Source organism: Heterostelium album (assembly GCF_000004825.1).
Source record: "Heterostelium album PN500 unplaced genomic scaffold PPL_scaffold1, whole genome shotgun sequence".
Taxonomy (NCBI): domain Eukaryota; phylum Evosea; class Eumycetozoa; order Acytosteliales; family Acytosteliaceae; genus Heterostelium; species Heterostelium album.
This window is the reverse complement of record NW_008805063.1, coordinates 563,893-583,605: the sequence shown is the minus strand read 5'-3', so window position 1 is coordinate 583,605 and position 19,713 is coordinate 563,893. Positions and strand designations below refer to the sequence as shown.

The 19,713-nt window shown below is 35.7% G+C and overlaps 7 protein-coding genes across 7 annotated transcripts; 4 read left to right on the top strand and 3 right to left on the bottom strand.

Annotated features, from left to right (window-relative positions):
* Window positions 1–71: 71 nt before the first annotated feature.
* ctns (cystinosin) lies at window positions 72–1,146 on the bottom strand (the record flags this gene model as incomplete). The annotated part of the gene is made up of 4 exons (XM_020571347.1): window positions 72–271; window positions 344–696; window positions 782–934; window positions 1,037–1,146. The coding sequence occupies 4 exons, from the start codon at window positions 1,144–1,146 to the stop codon at window positions 72–74; spliced, it is 816 nt and encodes a 271-aa protein (XP_020438621.1).
* Window positions 1,147–1,804: 658 nt separating this feature from the next.
* On the bottom strand, window positions 1,805–3,612 carry PPL_00310 (uncharacterized protein; the record flags this gene model as incomplete). The annotated part of the gene is made up of 3 exons (XM_020571346.1): window positions 1,805–3,121; window positions 3,213–3,431; window positions 3,580–3,612. 3 exons carry the CDS (start codon window positions 3,610–3,612, stop codon window positions 1,805–1,807), a joined length of 1,569 nt encoding a protein of 522 aa, XP_020438620.1.
* A 1,155-nt stretch (window positions 3,613–4,767) lies between these two features.
* Window positions 4,768–6,636, top strand: PPL_00309 (uncharacterized protein; the record flags this gene model as incomplete). Its single annotated transcript, XM_020571345.1, has 1 exon — window positions 4,768–6,636. The coding sequence occupies one exon, from the start codon at window positions 4,768–4,770 to the stop codon at window positions 6,634–6,636; it is 1,869 nt and encodes a 622-aa protein (XP_020438619.1).
* A 121-nt stretch (window positions 6,637–6,757) lies between these two features.
* Window positions 6,758–11,428, bottom strand: PPL_00308 (uncharacterized protein; the record flags this gene model as incomplete). The annotated part of the gene is made up of 3 exons (XM_020571344.1): window positions 6,758–6,859; window positions 6,946–10,856; window positions 10,957–11,428. The coding sequence occupies 3 exons, from the start codon at window positions 11,426–11,428 to the stop codon at window positions 6,758–6,760; spliced, it is 4,485 nt and encodes a 1,494-aa protein (XP_020438618.1).
* Window positions 11,429–13,637: 2,209 nt separating this feature from the next.
* adcD (FYVE-type zinc finger-containing protein) lies at window positions 13,638–15,559 on the top strand (the record flags this gene model as incomplete). Its single annotated transcript, XM_020571343.1, has 3 exons — window positions 13,638–13,744; window positions 13,855–14,764; window positions 14,879–15,559. 3 exons carry the CDS (start codon window positions 13,638–13,640, stop codon window positions 15,557–15,559), a joined length of 1,698 nt encoding a protein of 565 aa, XP_020438617.1.
* An 851-nt stretch (window positions 15,560–16,410) lies between these two features.
* Window positions 16,411–17,934, top strand: PPL_00306 (uncharacterized protein; the record flags this gene model as incomplete). Its single annotated transcript, XM_020571342.1, has 3 exons — window positions 16,411–16,503; window positions 17,280–17,496; window positions 17,543–17,934. The coding sequence occupies 3 exons, from the start codon at window positions 16,411–16,413 to the stop codon at window positions 17,932–17,934; spliced, it is 702 nt and encodes a 233-aa protein (XP_020438616.1).
* Window positions 17,935–18,008: 74 nt separating this feature from the next.
* Window positions 18,009–19,695, top strand: PPL_00305 (uncharacterized protein; the record flags this gene model as incomplete). Its single annotated transcript, XM_020571341.1, has 2 exons — window positions 18,009–19,462; window positions 19,503–19,695. The coding sequence occupies 2 exons, from the start codon at window positions 18,009–18,011 to the stop codon at window positions 19,693–19,695; spliced, it is 1,647 nt and encodes a 548-aa protein (XP_020438615.1).
* Between the last annotated feature and the right edge of the window lie 18 nt (window positions 19,696–19,713).

Genomic DNA, 19,713 nt, shown 5'->3' with positions numbered 1-19,713 from the left:
AGATTCATCTTGTAAAGAAATATGTAAACCAATGAAACTATTCTAATAAGTTATAAATAAAATCGATTTAATTATGTTTGTTTCTCATCGAAACTCTTTGGTGAGATATCTTCGAATGATTCTGGTGGTGTTTGAATTTGTTGATATCCAGGCTTGTTATGTGCATTTCTATATAAAACATAGTGTTGAATCATAAAAAGAATATCGAATGCTATACTGAAGAGAGCCAAACCAAATTTAACTGGATCACCAATAAATACTTTCCAATTATCTATAGAATATAAAAAGTAAGTTAAAACTGATCTATCAACAAACAACATGCGAATTTGAATGTTTAACATACCTGCATTGACTGCGTCCAATAACATTTGAAGTAATGATAGAATACCACCACTGAAATCCAATAGTACATTACCAATACTCCAACCGGTGGTACTCTTACGTTTGTAATTGATCCATGCCTGTGGTACGTACTTAATGAATGTAATGAACAATTTGACATAACTGAGATAGTTGATCATCCATAGCCAAGTTACAACATGACCTGCACCCAAACCAACGACAATGATAATCGACACCCAAATTCCAATACCAATTACGATGGAGTAGATTGAATTCTTCTGACCTGCTCGGTCATAGATAAAGCATTGAATAATAGTTAAAATAGTAATAACCAGTGCATGTAAAGCAAATGCACTAAATAATATTATTTAAAAAGATTAAAGTTTTTAATTAGATTTGTTTGTTCATATTTCAAGCTCCACTCGAAATTATAACTTACACATCATTTGGTTGAACTGGAATGGGTGGACCATACTTGTGTAGATATTCATCCTTTACAAAAGGTACCCAAAACAATACACAATTATAAACGGAGTAACATATATAACCTGTAATATTAAACAATAAGAAATCAAAAGATAATCCTATTACACTAATAACAATAACATTAATTATACAATAATATTAGTAAGTTTAGATCAACTTTCGATGTGAAATAAAGAGATTTACTATAACTCTGTGTTTCTATACATACGATTTTCTCTTAAAATTTAAATATAATTGTGGATAGAATGAGAGTGACCATGCAAAAAAGTAAGCCCATCCAATGATAGCCGAAATAATAGTGATAGCGTGACTACTCATATCTGATAAATTTATTTACTTTCTTCACTCTTGTTGTTTTTCGTTCTTTCCCTTACTTCTGTCTGGTTAATATTTTTTTTTTAAAAGATAGATTCTAATATCTAATATTTATTTATTTATATATATAAATAGTAATGTATTTATTTTATTATTACAAATTTCCCTTTTTCAAAGATTGAAAAATTATAATGTAATGTAATTGTTTAAAAAAAAAGTAAATGCTTATTGCTGCTACTACTACTATTATTACAACTAAGTTTTATTTATTTCTTAATTAAACACAAATTTATCTTCCATATCACCACTATTCTATATAATTACTACATACATATATATTTATATAAATAAATAAAACAATAGATATTTTCAATTAAAATTTTAAGCATTAACAATTGTTTGTTTTGACACTCACCCAGGCTTTTACCACACACACAGACCAATGACTTTTTTGTTTTTGCAAATTGTTTTTTTTTTTTTTTGATTTTTTATTTGTATGTTTTATTTTATTTATTTTATTTGTTTAACCAATTTAAAGTTAACAAATCGAATAATTATTTAAAGGTTGATTGGCTGGTTAGTTGGTTGGTAATACAATTTATAACAGAAAATATAGTTGTAGTTTGTTAGTTGTAGTTGTAGTTGTTGTGTTTTTGTTTTATTAAAGTGAGTATTGAAACATTTCATCATAGTTGTTTGAGTTTTGAGTGTTGTAGAATGATTCAGGTGCGATTGGAATGTAGCTGTTGTTCAAAGCATCGGAGTAGGTATAGCCATAGCCAGAATCAATGTTGTTTCCAATGAAATAGAATGGATCATAATACATATTGTTGTTGATATTCATATGATTGTAGTGTTCATCCATTAGATTGTTATTGGTAGTATCTACAAGTACTTGTGATGTCATTGGTAACGGTTGTATTTGTGTTGGTGATGGTGGTGGTAGATTAGCAGATGTTGTTGTTGTGGTAGTGGTAGTTGTTGTTGTTGTTGAATCCGACGATGTTTCAAAATCCTCAAATTCTTCATCTTTCTCTACTTTTACAAATTGTTGTTGTTGTTGTGATTGTGGTTGTACTTCTACTTTTAGCTCTTGAGCTTCAACTTCAATTTCTTCATCGCTCTCATAATCACTATCGCTTTGATAGCTATGACTATCGCTATCGCTTTGATGGCTATCATTATCGCTTTGACTGTCACTGTCAAAGTCACTGGTGATGTCACTCTCTACATTTTCTTCTTCTTCTTCTTCTTCTACTTCTTCCTCCTCCTCCTCCTCCTCCTCCTCTATCTTGGCTCTCTTGTTGGGATGTTCGTTGGATGACGAAGAGAGTAACATCGGCGAGGAATCCAATGAAGATGTAGAGAGTACCAGGTGTGGATACATCTGAGGGACGGCATTACCACATTGCTCATAGTAAAACGGGAATGGATAGTAAAGACCGTATTGTTGAGTTGGTGGAACAGTCTCGATGGCTGTATGCTTAGCTACGGGCACCGATTGTAAAGTGTTTGATTGAACGGATGTCGACAAGCTATCCGTTTGTGCTTGTGTTCTCTTTCTCGATGGTGTCTTTGCAACTGCAGTGGCAGTAACAGGAGCAATAACTGTAGCAGTAGCAGTAACACTATTGGCAACAGGTAAAAGAGTAGGTGTTACAATGGGACTTGAAGGTGGCGCAACAACAACCTTCTTGCTTGCTTTTCTACCTCTACCATTGCTATTTCTGGTTGGTGGCTGTATGGCTTGCGCAACAGAATCGTTTGTTGCCTTTGACTTTCTTGTGGTGTTGGTGGTTGTCGTCTTTAGTTGCTCGATCTCTTTTTGTTGTTGCTCCATCTCTTTCTGTTGTCGCAACTCCTCTTTCTTCTTCTTGGAGGAATTAGTCTTTCTAATGGTACTGGATTTCCAATTGCCTTTATTCTTTGGTCCTCTTTCCTCTGGAACTCGATCAATTGCATCAAGTGGATATTTATTCTGCAAATATCAATAGTAGAGTAAGAAGCAAAATGATATTGATTAGTTCAAAGTGTCTTTAGATTTATCATTGCAAATTGAAAACACTTACAGCTTGATTTGATCTAATAGTCGTTTGAAATATTGCCCAGAGAATGAGTATTTGTCTGATGTACAAAGTTGGGAAGGAGCCAATTGTAGCCAAGATAGCATCGATGTCCAAACCAGAACTTTCAAGCACCGAGATAAACTCTTTATGACACTGTAGTTGTTTGATCAAACCATCCGACTCCTCTTTGTCAAGATTTGTACCCAGCTTCCAAATTCTCAACTATAATAATTTAATAAAATCAATAGAAATAGAAATAGAAATCAAACCAACCGCAAAAGAAACGAAACAAAAAGAATAAATAAATAAATATTAATTTTCTGATATAGTGTTATCAAATTAAACCAAGTGGTTGATTAATAACACTTACAATCTGTAGTTTCTTTAACGCATCAGTTGACATTGTTGTTGTTGTGTTTGAAATTTATAAAAATGATTGTAGTTTATTGTTTTAGTTATAATGTTTGTTACATAAATGTATTTGTTTGTTGTTTGTTAGTAGAAATGATTTGTGAGACATTTATAATGAATGATAGACTTTAAATACTGCATGTTTATCAATTTTAAAAACCCAATTATCATTAAAATCAACAACAACAACAACAAATTTGATACAGATCAGTTTGCATAAATCTTTTTTAGTTTAGTTTTTGTTGAAACTATAGTTTGGTGACATGACCGGAAGGGGAGAGAGGGGATGGTGTTAGCTTTTATTCAATAGAGGTTGATGTTGACATTGTAAAGTGAAGGTGTGTTGTGTTCATCATGATTTGTCAATCAACAAAATCATAAATAAATTCTCTAACAATATTATATTATAACTAGGTGATGAAAGAAGTATAGAAATGAAATGACTGATTTTTTTGATTGACAAATTGTGAATAGTGTTGTTTTTTTGAGGCTCAAAAAAAATTTTATTAAAATAAAAGTTTTAAAAAAACATCGTTGCAATACAATGATGTTGATTGAGTTGAGTGTTAATTTTGGAGATATCTCCAAAACAACTTTAAAAATATTAAATTGTTTATCGTTTGTTTAGTTGGTTTTGGACGATTGAAAACACAAACTCCATACCCAAATCAATATCAACAACAATTTGTCATTTTTTTGTTTATTTATCTTAGGGTAATATCTTCATGTTAATAAAGAGTCACCAACCAAACTCAAATTTTTCAGTAAATATTCAAGAAACAAGATCGAAATCAAATAAACCCTTTTTTTTAATTAATTAGAAAATTCAGATTTCTCTGGATATCTAAATGATTATTTTTGAAAATTAATTCTCCCCATCTCATATCGAATAAAACTGTGATCAATTATGATAAACAAAAATTTTCAAATCAATTATTCTTGATTTTTATTTTTTTCATCATTCTTGAACTTCATAAAAAGAAATGGCTTGCACTTCTGCCATTTTGCAGAAGGATTTCCTGGAAATGAAAATGGCAGAAGTGAAAAACAATCAAAATTTTTATTTTATACAACTTTAATAATCAAGTTTAACAAAAATAATTGTCGCACATCTTTTTAAAATTATTGTGTAATAAATATTTAAATAATGATATTTTGTGATAGTGTTAAAGATAACAAGTGTTTAGATCATAATAGATCATTGGAATTAATATGTTTCGACTGTAACACACTACTTTGTAAACAATGTATTTCCAATCACAGTGACCACACCTCCACACATGTCGATGATATCAAAGAAAGTGTAACATCAGATTCATATTTCAGCTATATAAATAGGAAACTTTCTGATTCATCAAGTCAAAATAGTAATAGTAGTAGTTTTAGTAGTGGTGGTAGTAACAGTAACAATAATAGTCAAACTAATCTTCATAGTATTTGTGATAATAGTAGTCAAACGAAAAACATTGGAAAAAGAAACAGATCGAAATTCAACAACGTCAATATCAGCATCAATGAAATGTTTGATAATTTGAAAAATATGTCTTTTATCTTTCACCAACTACAGAAAACAGAGGATGAAATTTCCAATCACTTCCGAGAAATTCATGAATATCTCGTAATTGAAGAACATCGTTTGAAAAAACCAATAATCAAAGATAAAGATAAATTAATCATTGAAATAGATATACTCGTTAAGCAATTGGTTTCCATGAATAAAATTATTGAAACAATAAACAATAGTAATAATAAAATTAATAGTAGTCAAAGTAATAGTAGTAGTCAGAATAGTAGTCGCAGTACTCAGAACTCTTATAATAGTCAACAAAATGATGATAGCAACTACACAGATACAACCAATCAATATCAAATAGAAACAATTATTCAAACGATTCAACAATCTTTGGATTTGAATGATTTCATTACAAGAAATATCAATTCAATCTTTTATGTTGATCTTCGTCACAACAATAAGATTGATAAGAGTACTTTGGATATATCGATTCTACATTCAATAATAAAGTTTAATAATACTTTTAAGTCTATGGAGTCATCTCATCAACAACTTCAAACCAAATCTTTGAAACGGTTAAAATTGGATTCAAAGAAACTCCAAACTTGGAAAACCTCTATTAATAAGTTGTTTCAGCTGGTGAATGTTAGTCCGGATCTTTATGTATTCGATGGCAACTATATATTTTCTGTTGATAGGAGCAATAGGCTGTCATTAATATCGATTCCAACGGGGAATAACCAAGTTCACAAGATCCATTCAATCAGAGGAGATATCAATGACGCCTGGTCATACAACTCAACTGTTTGTGTTGGAAAATACATCTATTCTTTTGGCGGTGCCGGACTTTTATCGTCTAACAAATACCAAAGATTCTCACTGGAATCAATGTCTATTGATATCAGTGGAACGATGACATCGATTAAACCGACAACTTTTATTTCGGCGTGTTACGATGGCAACAAGTATATTTACCTTCTCGATGGTTTTGGAAAGGAGAACACTGAAGTATATCGATACGACATTGAAACAATGAAATTCGAATGTTATTCAACTCTCTTTCTCTATGGTGGATGTCATGAACTCTCATTCTTTTACCAGAATCAAATGTACACCGTTCAAACAACAGGAATAAGAAAGATCGATCCTTTTACAAAATCTTGTATAGAGTTACCGAGACTGGACAACACTCAATTCACTAAATATATATCGATGGAATCTACTGCTGTCTGTGAAGATGGCAAAGGAAATATCTACACTCATTCAGGATCGAAATTTATTGTTTTAAATCTGAATACCAATGAAATCAGAGAACTGACACCAGCCAAAGATCTTCTAATGGTTGACCACAGGATGATTTACACCAGCAACAACTATATCTATGTTCTCCAAGGACTGTTCTTCAACTACCGATATTCAATTGACAATGATAAATGGGAATCAATACTTCAAGATGATAAATCCGAGAGATATTGTCGTGGACTTGCATTGATTACAATTTAAAAAAAAAAAATAAAGAAAATTATGTATTATTATGATAATTATTAGTTGTTGTTTGGATACAGTTTAATAATTTATTTCTAATTAAATATTATTTTTATATTATACATATTATATTATATTCTTAAAGTCCTTTTCTCTTGATTGATTTATAAAACTCGGAAAGATATGTAATGTTACTCAATCTCTCTGGATATGGCAAATCCATTAAATCATTTGCATCCATCTATAGACAAATTAAGATAAAGTTTGAAATATTAATATTTGTTTGTTAATTATAATAGTTGTTATAAATATAAATAGCAAACATACCAATGCCGGAACATCTAAATGCTTTTCAGCCAATTCAAAAGCTCTTTTCATATTTTCAAGACGGTTGGCACTTGACAAACTTTGGAAATCGATTGCCTTTGGTGCATAACGGTGGAGCAGTGCGCAATATGCCAATCCATCGGTAAACGATGTTGTAAAGTTGACAACGTTGACACCTGCATAGCCTTGAGTGTTTTGTTTGACCCATTGGAGAAGAACGTCCAGTGCTTTCATACCGTCGTTGGCAGCTGGCTTGCTTACAGCGGATGGCGATGGTGCGCCACCAAACGATTGCGTACGATTGAATTGGTTGGCTCTTGGTGCTGGAGGTGGTGTTTGTGATCCACCAACTGGCGGTCTAACAACTGGCTTCAACTGGTGTTGCAATACAGGTGAACTGCTTCCACCACTGGAAGTGCTGTTGTTGCTGCTTGTTGGTGGTGGTGGAGTGGTGACTGTTGTCTTTTTCAATCCGAGTTTGGCAGCGGATGGATCGAATTTCGGCATCATCATACCTGGCAAAGCAACGGCACCCTTTGGAAGTACTTTTCCAGTGGCTGTGGAGCTTGGTGTGGTTGTTGTTGTGGTGGTGGTGTTGGTTTCTTGTTCGTTGGGTGGCGATGTAATCTCATTGGAGGAATCTCCAGAGCTGTTGGATGTAGATGGTTCAAGTTCTTTGAGGTTGGGAAGTACTTGTTTCTCACGCTTACCATCTTTGTCCAATTGTCTTCTGGTTGGCTTTTTACGACCTTGGACTTTGGTTCTTCCAATGGTAAGGTGAACGAGTTTAGAGTGATCAGAATCTGGCAATGAAATATCTGTTTGGTTTGATTGATTTTTCTTTGATTCTTCAGCCAATCTCTTTTGCTCAGCTTCTTCAGCCACTCTCTTCACCTCAGCCAATCTCTTTTGCTCAGCTTCTTCAGCCAAATGTTTCTCTTCAACCAGTCTCTTCTCTTCTGCTACTCTCTTTTCTTCAGCTAAACGCTTCTCTTCGGCTACTCTCTTTTCTTCAGCTAATCTCTTCTCTTCAGCAACTCTCTTTTGCTCAGCTTCTTCTGCCAAACGTTTCTCCTCAGCTACTCTTTTTTCTTCCGCCAATCTCTTCTCTTCAGCCAATCTCTTTTGTTCAGCTTCCTCTGCCAAACGTTTCTCCTCAGCTACTCTCTTTTCTTCAGCTAAACGTTTCTCCTCAGCTACTCTTTTTTCTTCCGCCAATCTCTTCTCTTCAGCCAATCTCTTTTGTTCGGCTTCTTCTGCCAAACGTTTCTCTTCTGCCAATCTCTTTTGTTCAGCTTCCTCAGCCAAACGCTTCTCTTCGGCGAGTCTCTTCTCTTCTGCCAAACGTTTTTCTTCAGCCAATCTCTTTTGTTCGGCTTCTTCTGCCAAACGTTTCTCTTCTGCGACTCTCTTTTCTTCTGCCAAACGTTTTTCTTCAGCTAATCTCTTTTCCTCAGCTAATCTCTTTTGTTCAGCTTCTTCTGCTACTCTCTTCTCTTCAGCTAATCTCTTTTGCTCAGCTTCTTCTGCTACTCTCTTCTCTTCTGCCAATCTCTTTTGTTCGGCTTCTTCGGCAAGTCTTTTCTCTTCAGCTACTCTCTTTTCTTCAGCCAAACGTTTCTCTTCAGCCAATCTCTTTTGTTCGGCTTCTTCAGCAAGTCTCTTCTCCTCTGCCAATCTCTTCTGTTCAGCCTCTTCAGCAAGTCTCTTTTCTTCTGCCAAACGCTTCTCTTCAGCCAATCTCTTTTGCTCAGCTTCTTCAGCTACTCTCTTTTCTTCGGCAACTCTCTTCTCTTCGGCTAATCTCTTTTGTTCAGCTTCTTGGGAAAGTCTCATCTCTTCAGCCAATCTCTTTTGTTCAGCCTCATCAGCTAGTCTCTTCTCTTCGGAGGCTCTCTTTTCGTCTGCCAAACGCTTCTCCTCGGCCAATCTCTTTTGTTCGACTTCTTCAGCTACTCTCTTTTCTTCTGCCAAACGCTTCTCTTCTGCCAACTTTTGCTCAGCTTCTTCTGTCAAACGCTTCTCCTCAGCAACTCTCTTCTCTTCGGCTACTCTCTTTTCCTCAGCTACACGTTTCTCCTCGGCTATTCTCTTTTGTTCAGCCTCATCAGCTACTCTCTTCTCTTCGGCAACTCTCTTCTCTTCAGCCACTCTCTTCTCCTCAGCCAAACGTTTCTCCTCGGCTATTCTCTTTTGCTCTGCCTCATCAGCTACTCTCTTCTCTTCGGCTACTCTCTTCTCCTCTGCCAATCTCTTTTGTTCAGCTTCTTCGGCTAATCTCTTCTCCTCAGCTACTCTCTTCTCTTCGGCTACACGTTTCTCTTCAGCCAATCTCTTTTGCTCTGCCTCATAGGCTACTCTCTTCTCTTCGGTCACTCTCTTTTGCTCAGCTTCTTCAGCCAAACGTTTCTCCTCTGCCAATCTCTTTTGTTCAGCTTGTTCAGCCGCAAGCTTCTCCTCAGCTACTCTCTTCTCTTCAGCCAATCTTCTTTGCTCGGCGGCTTCCTCTGCCAGTCTCTCATCCTCTAATCTCTTTAACTCTGCTTCTTCAGCTGCACGTTTCTCATCGAGTATTCTCTTCTCCTCTGCTAATTTCTTTTCCTCTTCCAACCGCTTCTTCTCTGCTTCGTCAGCGAGTCTCTTTCTTTCAGCTTCTTGAATGAGTCTGTTTTGTTCATCCTCCTCTGCCAAACGCTTCTTCTCTGCTTCCTCTGCCAAACGCTTCTTTCTCTCAAGATCTCTGGTAGTCTGTGATTTGGTGGTGATCTCCTGTTCCCAAGAAGCAAAGATATCTTCCTCGACGACCTTGGCCGGTTTCTTTGTGAATTTCTTCTCGAGATCGTTGATATCAACGGATTTCTTGGTAGCTGGTGAACCACTGCCAACTGGCTCTGACTTGTCAAACTTGAAGAGATCATCGATTTCACTCTGTTTCTTCTTGTTCTCCAATGCCTTTTGTGCCATCTTTTCTTCCAATTCCTTCTTCTCTGCCAACTCTTTGTTGATAATGCTGTTCAACTGTGAATTAACTTCATCGTCCTCTTCAAACAATGATGTTGATGTTGGCTTACTTGGTGTAGAAACAGTTGGTGCAGTTTCAACAGTTGGTGTGGTAGTTGTGGCTGCTGCTGCTGCTACTGGAACAGTTGGTGTTACCTCGGCAACAACAGTTGGAGCGGTAGTGGTTGGAGCGGTAGTGGTGACAGCTGGTTTTGATGGTTTTTCAGCCACAACACTAGCAAACAAATCATCTCCACCAAATAGCGAATCGACAGATTGTTTTGCCTTTGGTTTTACTGGTGTTCTTTCTAATCCAATGGTTATTTCATCTGTAAACATTGATTCAATTTCATTGACTTTCTTCTTTGGAGCAGTTGTAGTTGTTGTTGCTGCTGGTGCTTGTTCTGTTACATTTGTTGTTGTAGCTGCTGTCTTTGGTACTGTTACATTTGTAGCTGCTGTTGTTGCTGCTGCTGCTGCTGCTGATTGTTTCAATATAGTTGGTTTGGATGAAGCAGGATTAACCTTTGGGAATGTAAAATCGGTCTTTAACAATGATAGACCTGATTCAAGTCCGGTGGTAATACCGAGTTTCTCAATCAAGCTAGCATTGTTGGATGTGGAATCCGATGCCAATAGAGATGAACCACTGGCGCTGCTGCTGGTTGTTGAGAAGAGATCATCGTTATCCAAACCGAAAATCGATGATTTCTCCTTGGTTAGCTTTGCTGGCAGTTTATGTTGACCCATCTTTGCGGTTGTAACTGTTGTGGCGCCTGCCAACGGTTCTTTGGGTACTGGCTTACCAGTTTCCAAATCCATAAACGACGATTCTTCACCGGTGGCCAAATCTACAGGTGCCTCAAAGTCAAGAATTTGCTTTGGTTTCTTTGATTGTTCAATCTCAGCATCTAGAGGGAAAAACAAAAGAATAGAAAACAAACTTATTAATATGGAAATCCAATTTTATAAAAATGAAAATATTAATGTTTATCGACTGTCAATACTCACATGTATTATATTGAATTTCAGTTTGTTTTCTGTGGTCGATTGGTTTGTTGGAGTTGAATTGTTTGACAAACGTTTCGAAATCTTCATGGTTGCTACCGCTAGAATCGACTTCCCATGACAACAACTCAGAGTCTGTCGGTTGGTGAATGAGTATTGGAGATCGCTCGACTGGTGAAGATTGTGAATCTGCTAGAGGATTACTATCATTGTTGTTGTTGCTTTTGTTTTTGCTAGGTTTGTCAGTGAGTGATTTGTCAGAGAGTTCCTTCTCCTCGATGACAGAGACTTCGTCTGGCTTAACAACTACATTTCCAAATACATTACGATTGCTCGGTACATTTGTATAGTGAATAGGTTCATTACTAGTTTCCAAATCATCGTCGTTCTGTTGCTGTTTTTGTTGTTGTTGCTGTGGAGGTGGTTGTTGTGGTTCAGCAGGTGTTTCAAGCCATTTTAAAAATCTACTAAACATGATTACAATATATGTTTTTGTTTAAAACAGTAACCGTAACTGTTTGTCTTGACTTTTTTTAATAAAATGTGTTTGAACTATAGCTTTTCCTTATTTATTTATTGGTGATAGAGTGGCTTGGTTCTAGTGATCAATCACACACTTTCAATAAATAATAATAATAATAATTGATCAATCAATTACTAAGTATCTGAAATGATTAATTTTTGTTGTTTTTAGTTAGTAAGAGTTTGTTAGTTTTTATCAATGTATTTGTGTTTTGTACAGCTACTGTGATTGGTTGATTTATGATTTACTTTATTTACATTATCAATGTAATAAAACATAACAAAAACAAAAGTGAAAAGCAAATATTTAAATTTATGTTTTAAATAACAATATCATATCACTTCCACTTATTTTCTTTCCATATTTGGAATTTCATTTTCAATAATCAACCCAAAGTTAAATTTAAATCTAAATTGATAAAATAACCATGGATTGATTGATGGATGAAAGAGCAGTGGTGAACAAGTTTATATTTTTTTTCCTTTTTGTTTTTCAATGTTGGATGTGTGTGATAAAATGATAAAGTGTCAAGTTTAATATGATGATATTTATTTGATTTGACTGGGATGAGATGTGAGTTGAATATAAATTTCAATACATACTTAAATACACCTACACATAAAACAACACCCTTTTTTTTTTTTTATGAACTTGATTTACTCCTTATGTTTTACTCTTTACTCTGAATACTAACTAAACTATGACTAATATTATCTGTTTGTGTTTGCTTTTTAAAGTAAGTTTAATAATTGATTATAAAATAATAGTAGCTATGTGGTAGAACGCAAAGCTATCCCTGAAAATTAAAATAATGATTTTGAAATATTTTTTTTCAAATTTTTTTTTTAGATATTGGCAACACAAAAAAGCGACCTTTTGGACTTTGATTTTTAATTTAGGTTATGTGAATTAAGTTGATAAATTTGTATTGGTCATCAATATAAAGGTAAATATATAAAATGAAGAAATTATTTGAAATTATTTATTTATTTAACAAAGATAATAATTGTTAAACAACATTGCATGGAAAGATCAAAATAATTAAGAAAAAAAAAAAAAAAAGTAATAATTAACTTTGTGATATTGTCGGGGTTATCTTTGGAACCAAACAATGAAGCACCTCCATGCATGTCCTTTGCAGAATTTGAGTATTCAGAAAAAAAAAAAAAATTTGTTTTTTGTGATCATTGATTGAAAGTTCTTTTGAAAAATCATTGATCCCCATTTCAATTTTTTTATGAGTGGTCCTTTAAAAAAGGAGGTTCTTTAGCGACTGAATTCTTGTGTGATTCAAAATAGAATCATATTATCAGATATTGGCTAAACATCATCATCATTAATTTCTTTTCTTTCTCTTCGCACTTTAACACGATTTTCCATTGATTATTATTATTAATTAATGATTTTTGTTTTGTTTTTTGTTTTTTGATCAGTTTAAAAGAGAATTACATTTTTTACAACTCTCAATTGTTTAATAATAGTAATAATAATAATAATAAATAATAACCAGGTTTTTTGTATTTTTTTTTTTTTTTAGATTTGAAACTAAAATAATATCGAGATTATCATAATCGTCCATACTATCGACCAGAGCACACACAAATTCCCTCCCCTCAGTTTGCAAACAAAAAAAAATCAAGAAGAAAATCAAAAAAAAAAAGACAAAAAAAAAAAAAACTTTAAACAACTTTAAAGTTTTCACTGTGTGTCTGTTTTAAACAACAGTCGACTTGTTGACGACTGACACTCTGGTCACTGTGCTTGTTATCTTTACAATAAAGGAATTGTTTTTGTTTTGTTTTTTATTAAACAATATCAATGTAGTAGTCAGTAATATCATTCAGTAGACTCTCACTCTTAACAATACCAATACCAACACCAAGACCAATACCAGTTCAAACAATATTTAATATAACAAACAACAACACAACAGGTTGTAAAATATCAATAACAATAACACCACAAAATAACAATAACACAATAGCAATAACAACTTACACAGTGTTAGTTTAGTGGTTGTTAATTCAAAATAGAAAAAACAAAAACAAAAACAAAAACAAATAATTTGTTTTTAAAAATTACATTTATATTTATCTATCTATTTATTTTATTTTTTATAAAAAATATATTTATAATATAATCTATCTATCTAATATTAAAGATGACAACATTTACACCTAGAATGACATCTGCTTTGGTAGATACACTTCCACCACTTCCACCTTCAACTTCTCAAAATATACCTCTACAAGTCAGTTCTAATGAAATGTATGTTTTTAAACTTATTCTTCAAAGATTATTAGTTAAAATATTAATTTATTGTTTCTTTTTTTTCTTTTTTCGCATTAAATTTCTTTTATTTCTTTATTATATTCAAGGTGTTCTGTTCATGTGGAATTGGAGAAATCATATTTTGTCAATGGTGAAACAATCAATGGTACCGTTCATTTGACTCTTTATCAGAGACAGTTTTTGCATACCATACAGATACATCTGGGTGGTTTCGAAAAGATCTATATTCAATCGATGCTCAACAGTGACCAACACAACCATCTGAATCTACATAACAACAATCATATTATACCGTTTTACTCAGAGTCACGTCTTATATTCCCATCATCACCACAACAACAACAAGCCAACACTTCTCATGCCGACGTCGGCATACCGGCAACCTCATCAACAACATCCACCTCCTATTCACCAACTGGATCTGCTTCCAAGTTATCTGCACCTCTAGGTTCATCATCTTCATCGATTCCATCATCATCTTCATCTTCATCATCTTCGTCAAATAACAATTTACCAAATGGTAGTAATAATAGTAATAGTAATAATCCACATACTGCATATAGATATACTGCTCCAACAACTACAACCAGTACGAATGGCGGTGGAGGAAGTGGAGGCGGTGGCGGCGGTGGTGGAGGTAGTGGCGGTCTAAGTAGTAGCCAGACTATTATGAGTCCAGTGCTGCTGCGTTCTAATGACGCCAAGGAGCTGGAGCCGGGAACCTATCACTATTCTTTCAGTATCCAACTGCCGCGCTATTTGGCACCCTCGCTAAACTACATCGACTTCCTCTCGATCTTTTACATTGCAAAGTGTGTGATTGAATACTCAAAGGGTCGCGAATGGCAAGAGACCTCGATTGCGCGTTCCACAGAGTTCTTTGTGCACGGTGTTGGCAACTCACAGCTGACGCGTCTCATGATGCAGCGACGATTTGTAGACGCGCGTGTTTCTCGCTTCCTCTGGACCAACAAGTCACGTCCCATCGAAATGGCGGTATGTCTGGGCGACATCGACTGCTTCATCGGCGAGAAGGTACACTTCTTTGTCAAGATTCGCAATCTCTCGTTGTTTGGCATCGAGTCGTTGCAGCTCGACTTTTTCCAACAGATCTTCCTCATGCTGCCTGGTTCTGCCAACAAGCAGCCGTTGGCATCGACCAAGATGTTGACCGCCAACTTTGACATTCGAAACAGTCGCGTCAAAGACAACGATGTCTCATCCGCTCAATTCCAAGTGACCATTCCGCAGATGGTTGGCGACGACGTTGTCTATCCGTCGACGCGCGGATGCATCTCACGTATCAAACACTACTTTAAGGTATCGATTCCATCGGTAAAGGTTGAAACCATTATCAAATTCAATTTGCACGGTCGACTGGTCGGCGAAGAGCAGATGTTGTCGCCGCGCGCATCGCAACCCATCGACTGGCAAGTCAGCTGGATGCCAACCTGGGTCAAGCAAGAAGACAAGTCTGTCAAGTGCACACTGTGTGCCGAGCAATTCAACATCATCATTCGTAAGCACCATTGTCGCTCCTGTGGCAATGTATTCTGTGGCAAGTGCGCATCCAGCAAACTCTACCTGAAAAAGTTTGGTGTCAACGAGCGTGTTCGTGTCTGTGCACTCTGCCACGACGATATTGTCGCAGCCGAAGAGCGTGACGAACTCAACACACCAAAGAAGCGATATCAACCACATCTCGTCGAGTACAACAAGAGCAGCAACGGTAGTAACTCGAGTAGCAGCAACAGCAGTCAGAGCAACAGTTTAAATAATAGTACAGATTAACAAAGTACAAATCAATCATCATTATCAATAATCTATAGTTTTAATAATAACAATAACAATAATAATAGTAATTACTATTTATTAAATGTAAATTCGATCAAAAACAATCAAAACAATCATACAAACAACAACCAAACATCATAAGATTTAATAATGTGAAAAGTCACATTTAGATAATCATCAACACACAGCACATGATGATTTGGATTAAACTACCAACATATTTATTCATATCGAATGAAAGGTATACTTTTCGACTTTATTTTGATGCATTCATAAAGTTTAATCAGTAATATGATTCAACATCTTCCCTAATAAATTTTTATAATCAAATACTATTTAATTATAAATACATCACTCTTTTTGGTTTATTTATTAATTCTTTGAAACTTTTTTTGTATATATATGTAATCAATATGTTAAAAGTTATTAATATTCCATTTTGAGTAAAAAAAAAGAAATGAAAATAAAAAACAATTTACTTGAAGATAGTTGTTTAGACATCTATCATTAGTCATCTCATTTCAAATCGTTACCCTTAACATTCTCAATTCATTCCAATACAAACAGTTAACTATAAATACCGTAAGAATGGGAAATATGTTTTCTTGAATTTATTATCAACATATAATAGAATTAAAGAAAACCAAATTTATCTTCTTTTCCACTTGAAGTTGTGGACAAAGAGAAAATCAGATCAAGTTTATCTCTTGATTCTCTCTTCAATTTCTGGGTGTTGTTCTTCTTCAACTGGTCACTTTGTAATCGTGGTTTTGTTGTAGTTTCAGCTGTTTTCTTTTCTTTTGTCCATCTACCATCAATATGTGAACTTCGAACAATTTGGTCAATCAATGTCTGTATTATTGACTCATGTGTTTGGTTTGGTTTTCGCCAAAGTCTCAGCATCTGCCACCCCCAAACCGCCTCTTATTAGAAATTGTACTGTATCTTGTTCAGTTAAATTCTCCATTTTAACTAATTATTATTAGAATTAGAATATGCCTAATGTCACAATTCCAACAGACTATATCTAATGGGTGATAACAACTTTGGACTTTAAAATCTCTTAGTGATTGAGGTTCAAACAAAACTAATTTTTTGATTGATCACTGGATAACTATTCAAAGATGCCCAGTGTTTCAAGAGATTATCTATCAACAGAGAGCGAACCTGTTAATAAAGTTACGGATGCTGATCTTATATTTATAAGAAAGATATCTTTAATGAATGATTAAAAAAAATTTTTATCATTAAAATAAATAAATAATAGAATAGTCAATATTAATTTTTTAAAAAAGATATTATAATTTTTATTTAAATTTAATTTTCTTCATTGGAAAAGGGATGAATTTGTTTTATTTTATTTATTTTGCTTCACTGTACACAACATGTAGTCATCAACTAACTCTTTTCATTTCACTTTCACTTCATTCATCCTGTACATATAGCAACAATGTTATCTCGAGCAATAGTACAGCGTATCATCTCTTCAAGGTCTTTGAGGGGATGTACCTCTGTTCTCTCTCGTAGCCTCGTATGCAATCAGCATCAATCCATCAACAACCTGCTTCGTCACCGACCAGCCCATATCCAATATCGCTCCTTTTGTTCCACTTCAGGAGACAACAAACTCCCTGACATCAACTCTTTGTCGTTGTCATCATCCTTGCCAGAGCTGAAGTCAGACACGAGGCCGCTGCCAACAATAGAGGATATCCAGAAGTGGTCTGTCGATGAAGTCGCCAAATGGGCGTCAGGCATCTCACCCGCTATCTTCACAAGTGACGACGTGCAGACTCTCAAACAGCAGAGAGTCAACGGCCCAACTCTCCTGACTTTGACCGAGCAGAAGCTCCTTGATCGTCCATACCGACTCACTGGTGGTGCAGCAACGGAACTTCTCTTGGCCATCAACAACCTCAAGATCTTTGCAAAGAGTATGTATAAGCAATGTCAACAAATTCATTCACTCATTCCAATCAGCCCAAGATGCCACCAAACTGCAGGACCCTAATCTCCCCGATCGTCATGATCCAAAGTGGGACTATCTTCGCAATCTTGAGCAACTGAAGAGGAAGGTTGGACAATTCATCGAGTTGCCGAACATTGGTGGAACAGACGAGAAGCTTCCAATGAAGTTGCTCGGAGACAAGATCAAGTCATACCTTTTGACCCGAGAGAGATATGATTTGGTCGAGAAATTCTACAATATGGTCAACGTTGGCAAGGTCAATGTCAAGAATGCTAACCAACAGAGTGGCATCATCCTCTCCGGTTCCAATGGTGTTGGCAAGACATTTGAATCCTACCTCCTCACCTGTGTTGCATATATGAACAATGCCATCCTCTTCTATATCGTATGTATATGTTCTTAAATTAAGTGATCATCAACTAACAATTCTCTCAGCCACTGACTCAGCAGATGTCGAGATTACAAGACAATAATCAGATGGCAGCCTATTTCCTCAAAAGATTTATTGCGTTCAATGCACTCAAAGTATCAACCATTCGATGTGCTGACAATAGATGGAAAGCTCCAACTCTTCTCGACCTTGCTGTAGTAGGAATAGATGATGTATCTCAAGCATTCTTGGTGTCAGATGAACTGATGAATCAGCTCCAATCATATGTCGAGCACCCTGTCATGTACTGCTTGGACGAACATCAACACCTTTGGAAAGATGGAGTCGAGAACTCTTCGTTTGGCAAGGCATTCACCATTGAAGCTGGACCATGCTCTGGTGCTCGCACCATTCTCGTTGTTTCTGGATCTGCTCATTCAAAGTTCGAACACAACCTCCCCTCTGGAATGTCAAGCTGGATTCACAGAGTTCTTCCTTTCAGTGAAGCCTCATTCAAACAAGTCATCGAGGATGAGAAGAGTGGCCTTCACATTCGAGAGGATTGGAGAGATGATCAAGATGCAATAGATAGGCTTGCGGAAATCACTGGACGTATTCCACGAGAGATACAGGAAATGCATGATCAGATGTACATATTCTCCACACCAGAGAGTTTCCTTGATTCTCGCAAGAAGTTGTACACAGACGAAATCAACAAGTATATAACAGACTCAGATCACGACAGAAGAGAAGATTATTATCGATTCTTGGATGTCTTCTTCTCTCGAGTTGACAAAATGGACATTCTAACTGCCCCTTCAACTCTCTGTGACACTGGCCTTGTCTTCTTTGACAGCAGAGACAATGTCTACCACTCAATCTGTAGAGGAGCATTTCTTGCGCTCCACAACAGCTATTGGATGTTCCGTGGATTCCCTACAATGGCTTCATTGGGTGACACCGCTCTTGGTTCTCAATTCCAAACATTGGTCGAGAGAGCATTCAAGATTCGATCGTTCTCAGAGCCTATTCGTGGATTCCATCTTGTCAGCTCTCCACAGAAGCCAAAGAAAGGGAGATCAAAGAAGACAGAACAACCAAAGTTCGCACCCATTGACATTCCTTTACCTTTGATTGGAAGAACAGTGTATATCAAAAAGAGAGATCACAAACTCGAGGTCCCTCGTCACTATGGTATGAACACTCTCTACATCCCATCTGCTGGCAACTTTCCTTCTTGGGACTTCATCATCTACAATCCCACAACCAACTCGATCTTCTTCATTCAAACCTCCCTCTCTACAATCCAAGCTTACGAAACCTCAAGTCCAATGGCTCAATCATTCAACACAACCGATGTCAAAAACATTGCCTCCATCACTGAATCGATCACTGGAAAGACTTGTGTTGCTCAAATCGATGGAAGTGAAATGCGTCTCGTCAGCGAGGGATTGAAATCCTATTTCATATACATCACGTGGTCTTCTTTGGAACAACAACGACCAGAGTTCAACAACCTCATTATATTTGACAAGAGTGTTTGTCACACATTGAACATCCAGTAGATTTGAACCACCTCTCCCGGTTCTCATTCTTGACAGTCTCGATCAGTTATCGAATGTATATATCAACTTTATTTCATCCAAACCTTCGCTGATGAGTTGCCTCAACGTCATCTCTCACAGGCCACCCTCAGCCAACCAATGTGTACAGAATAAATTCGTTGTTCAATCAGCATCTCCTCATATCATGATCTTCAACCCTCTAAAATATCATTTGCATTCACATTCCTAATATATCGTGGGTGAAAGT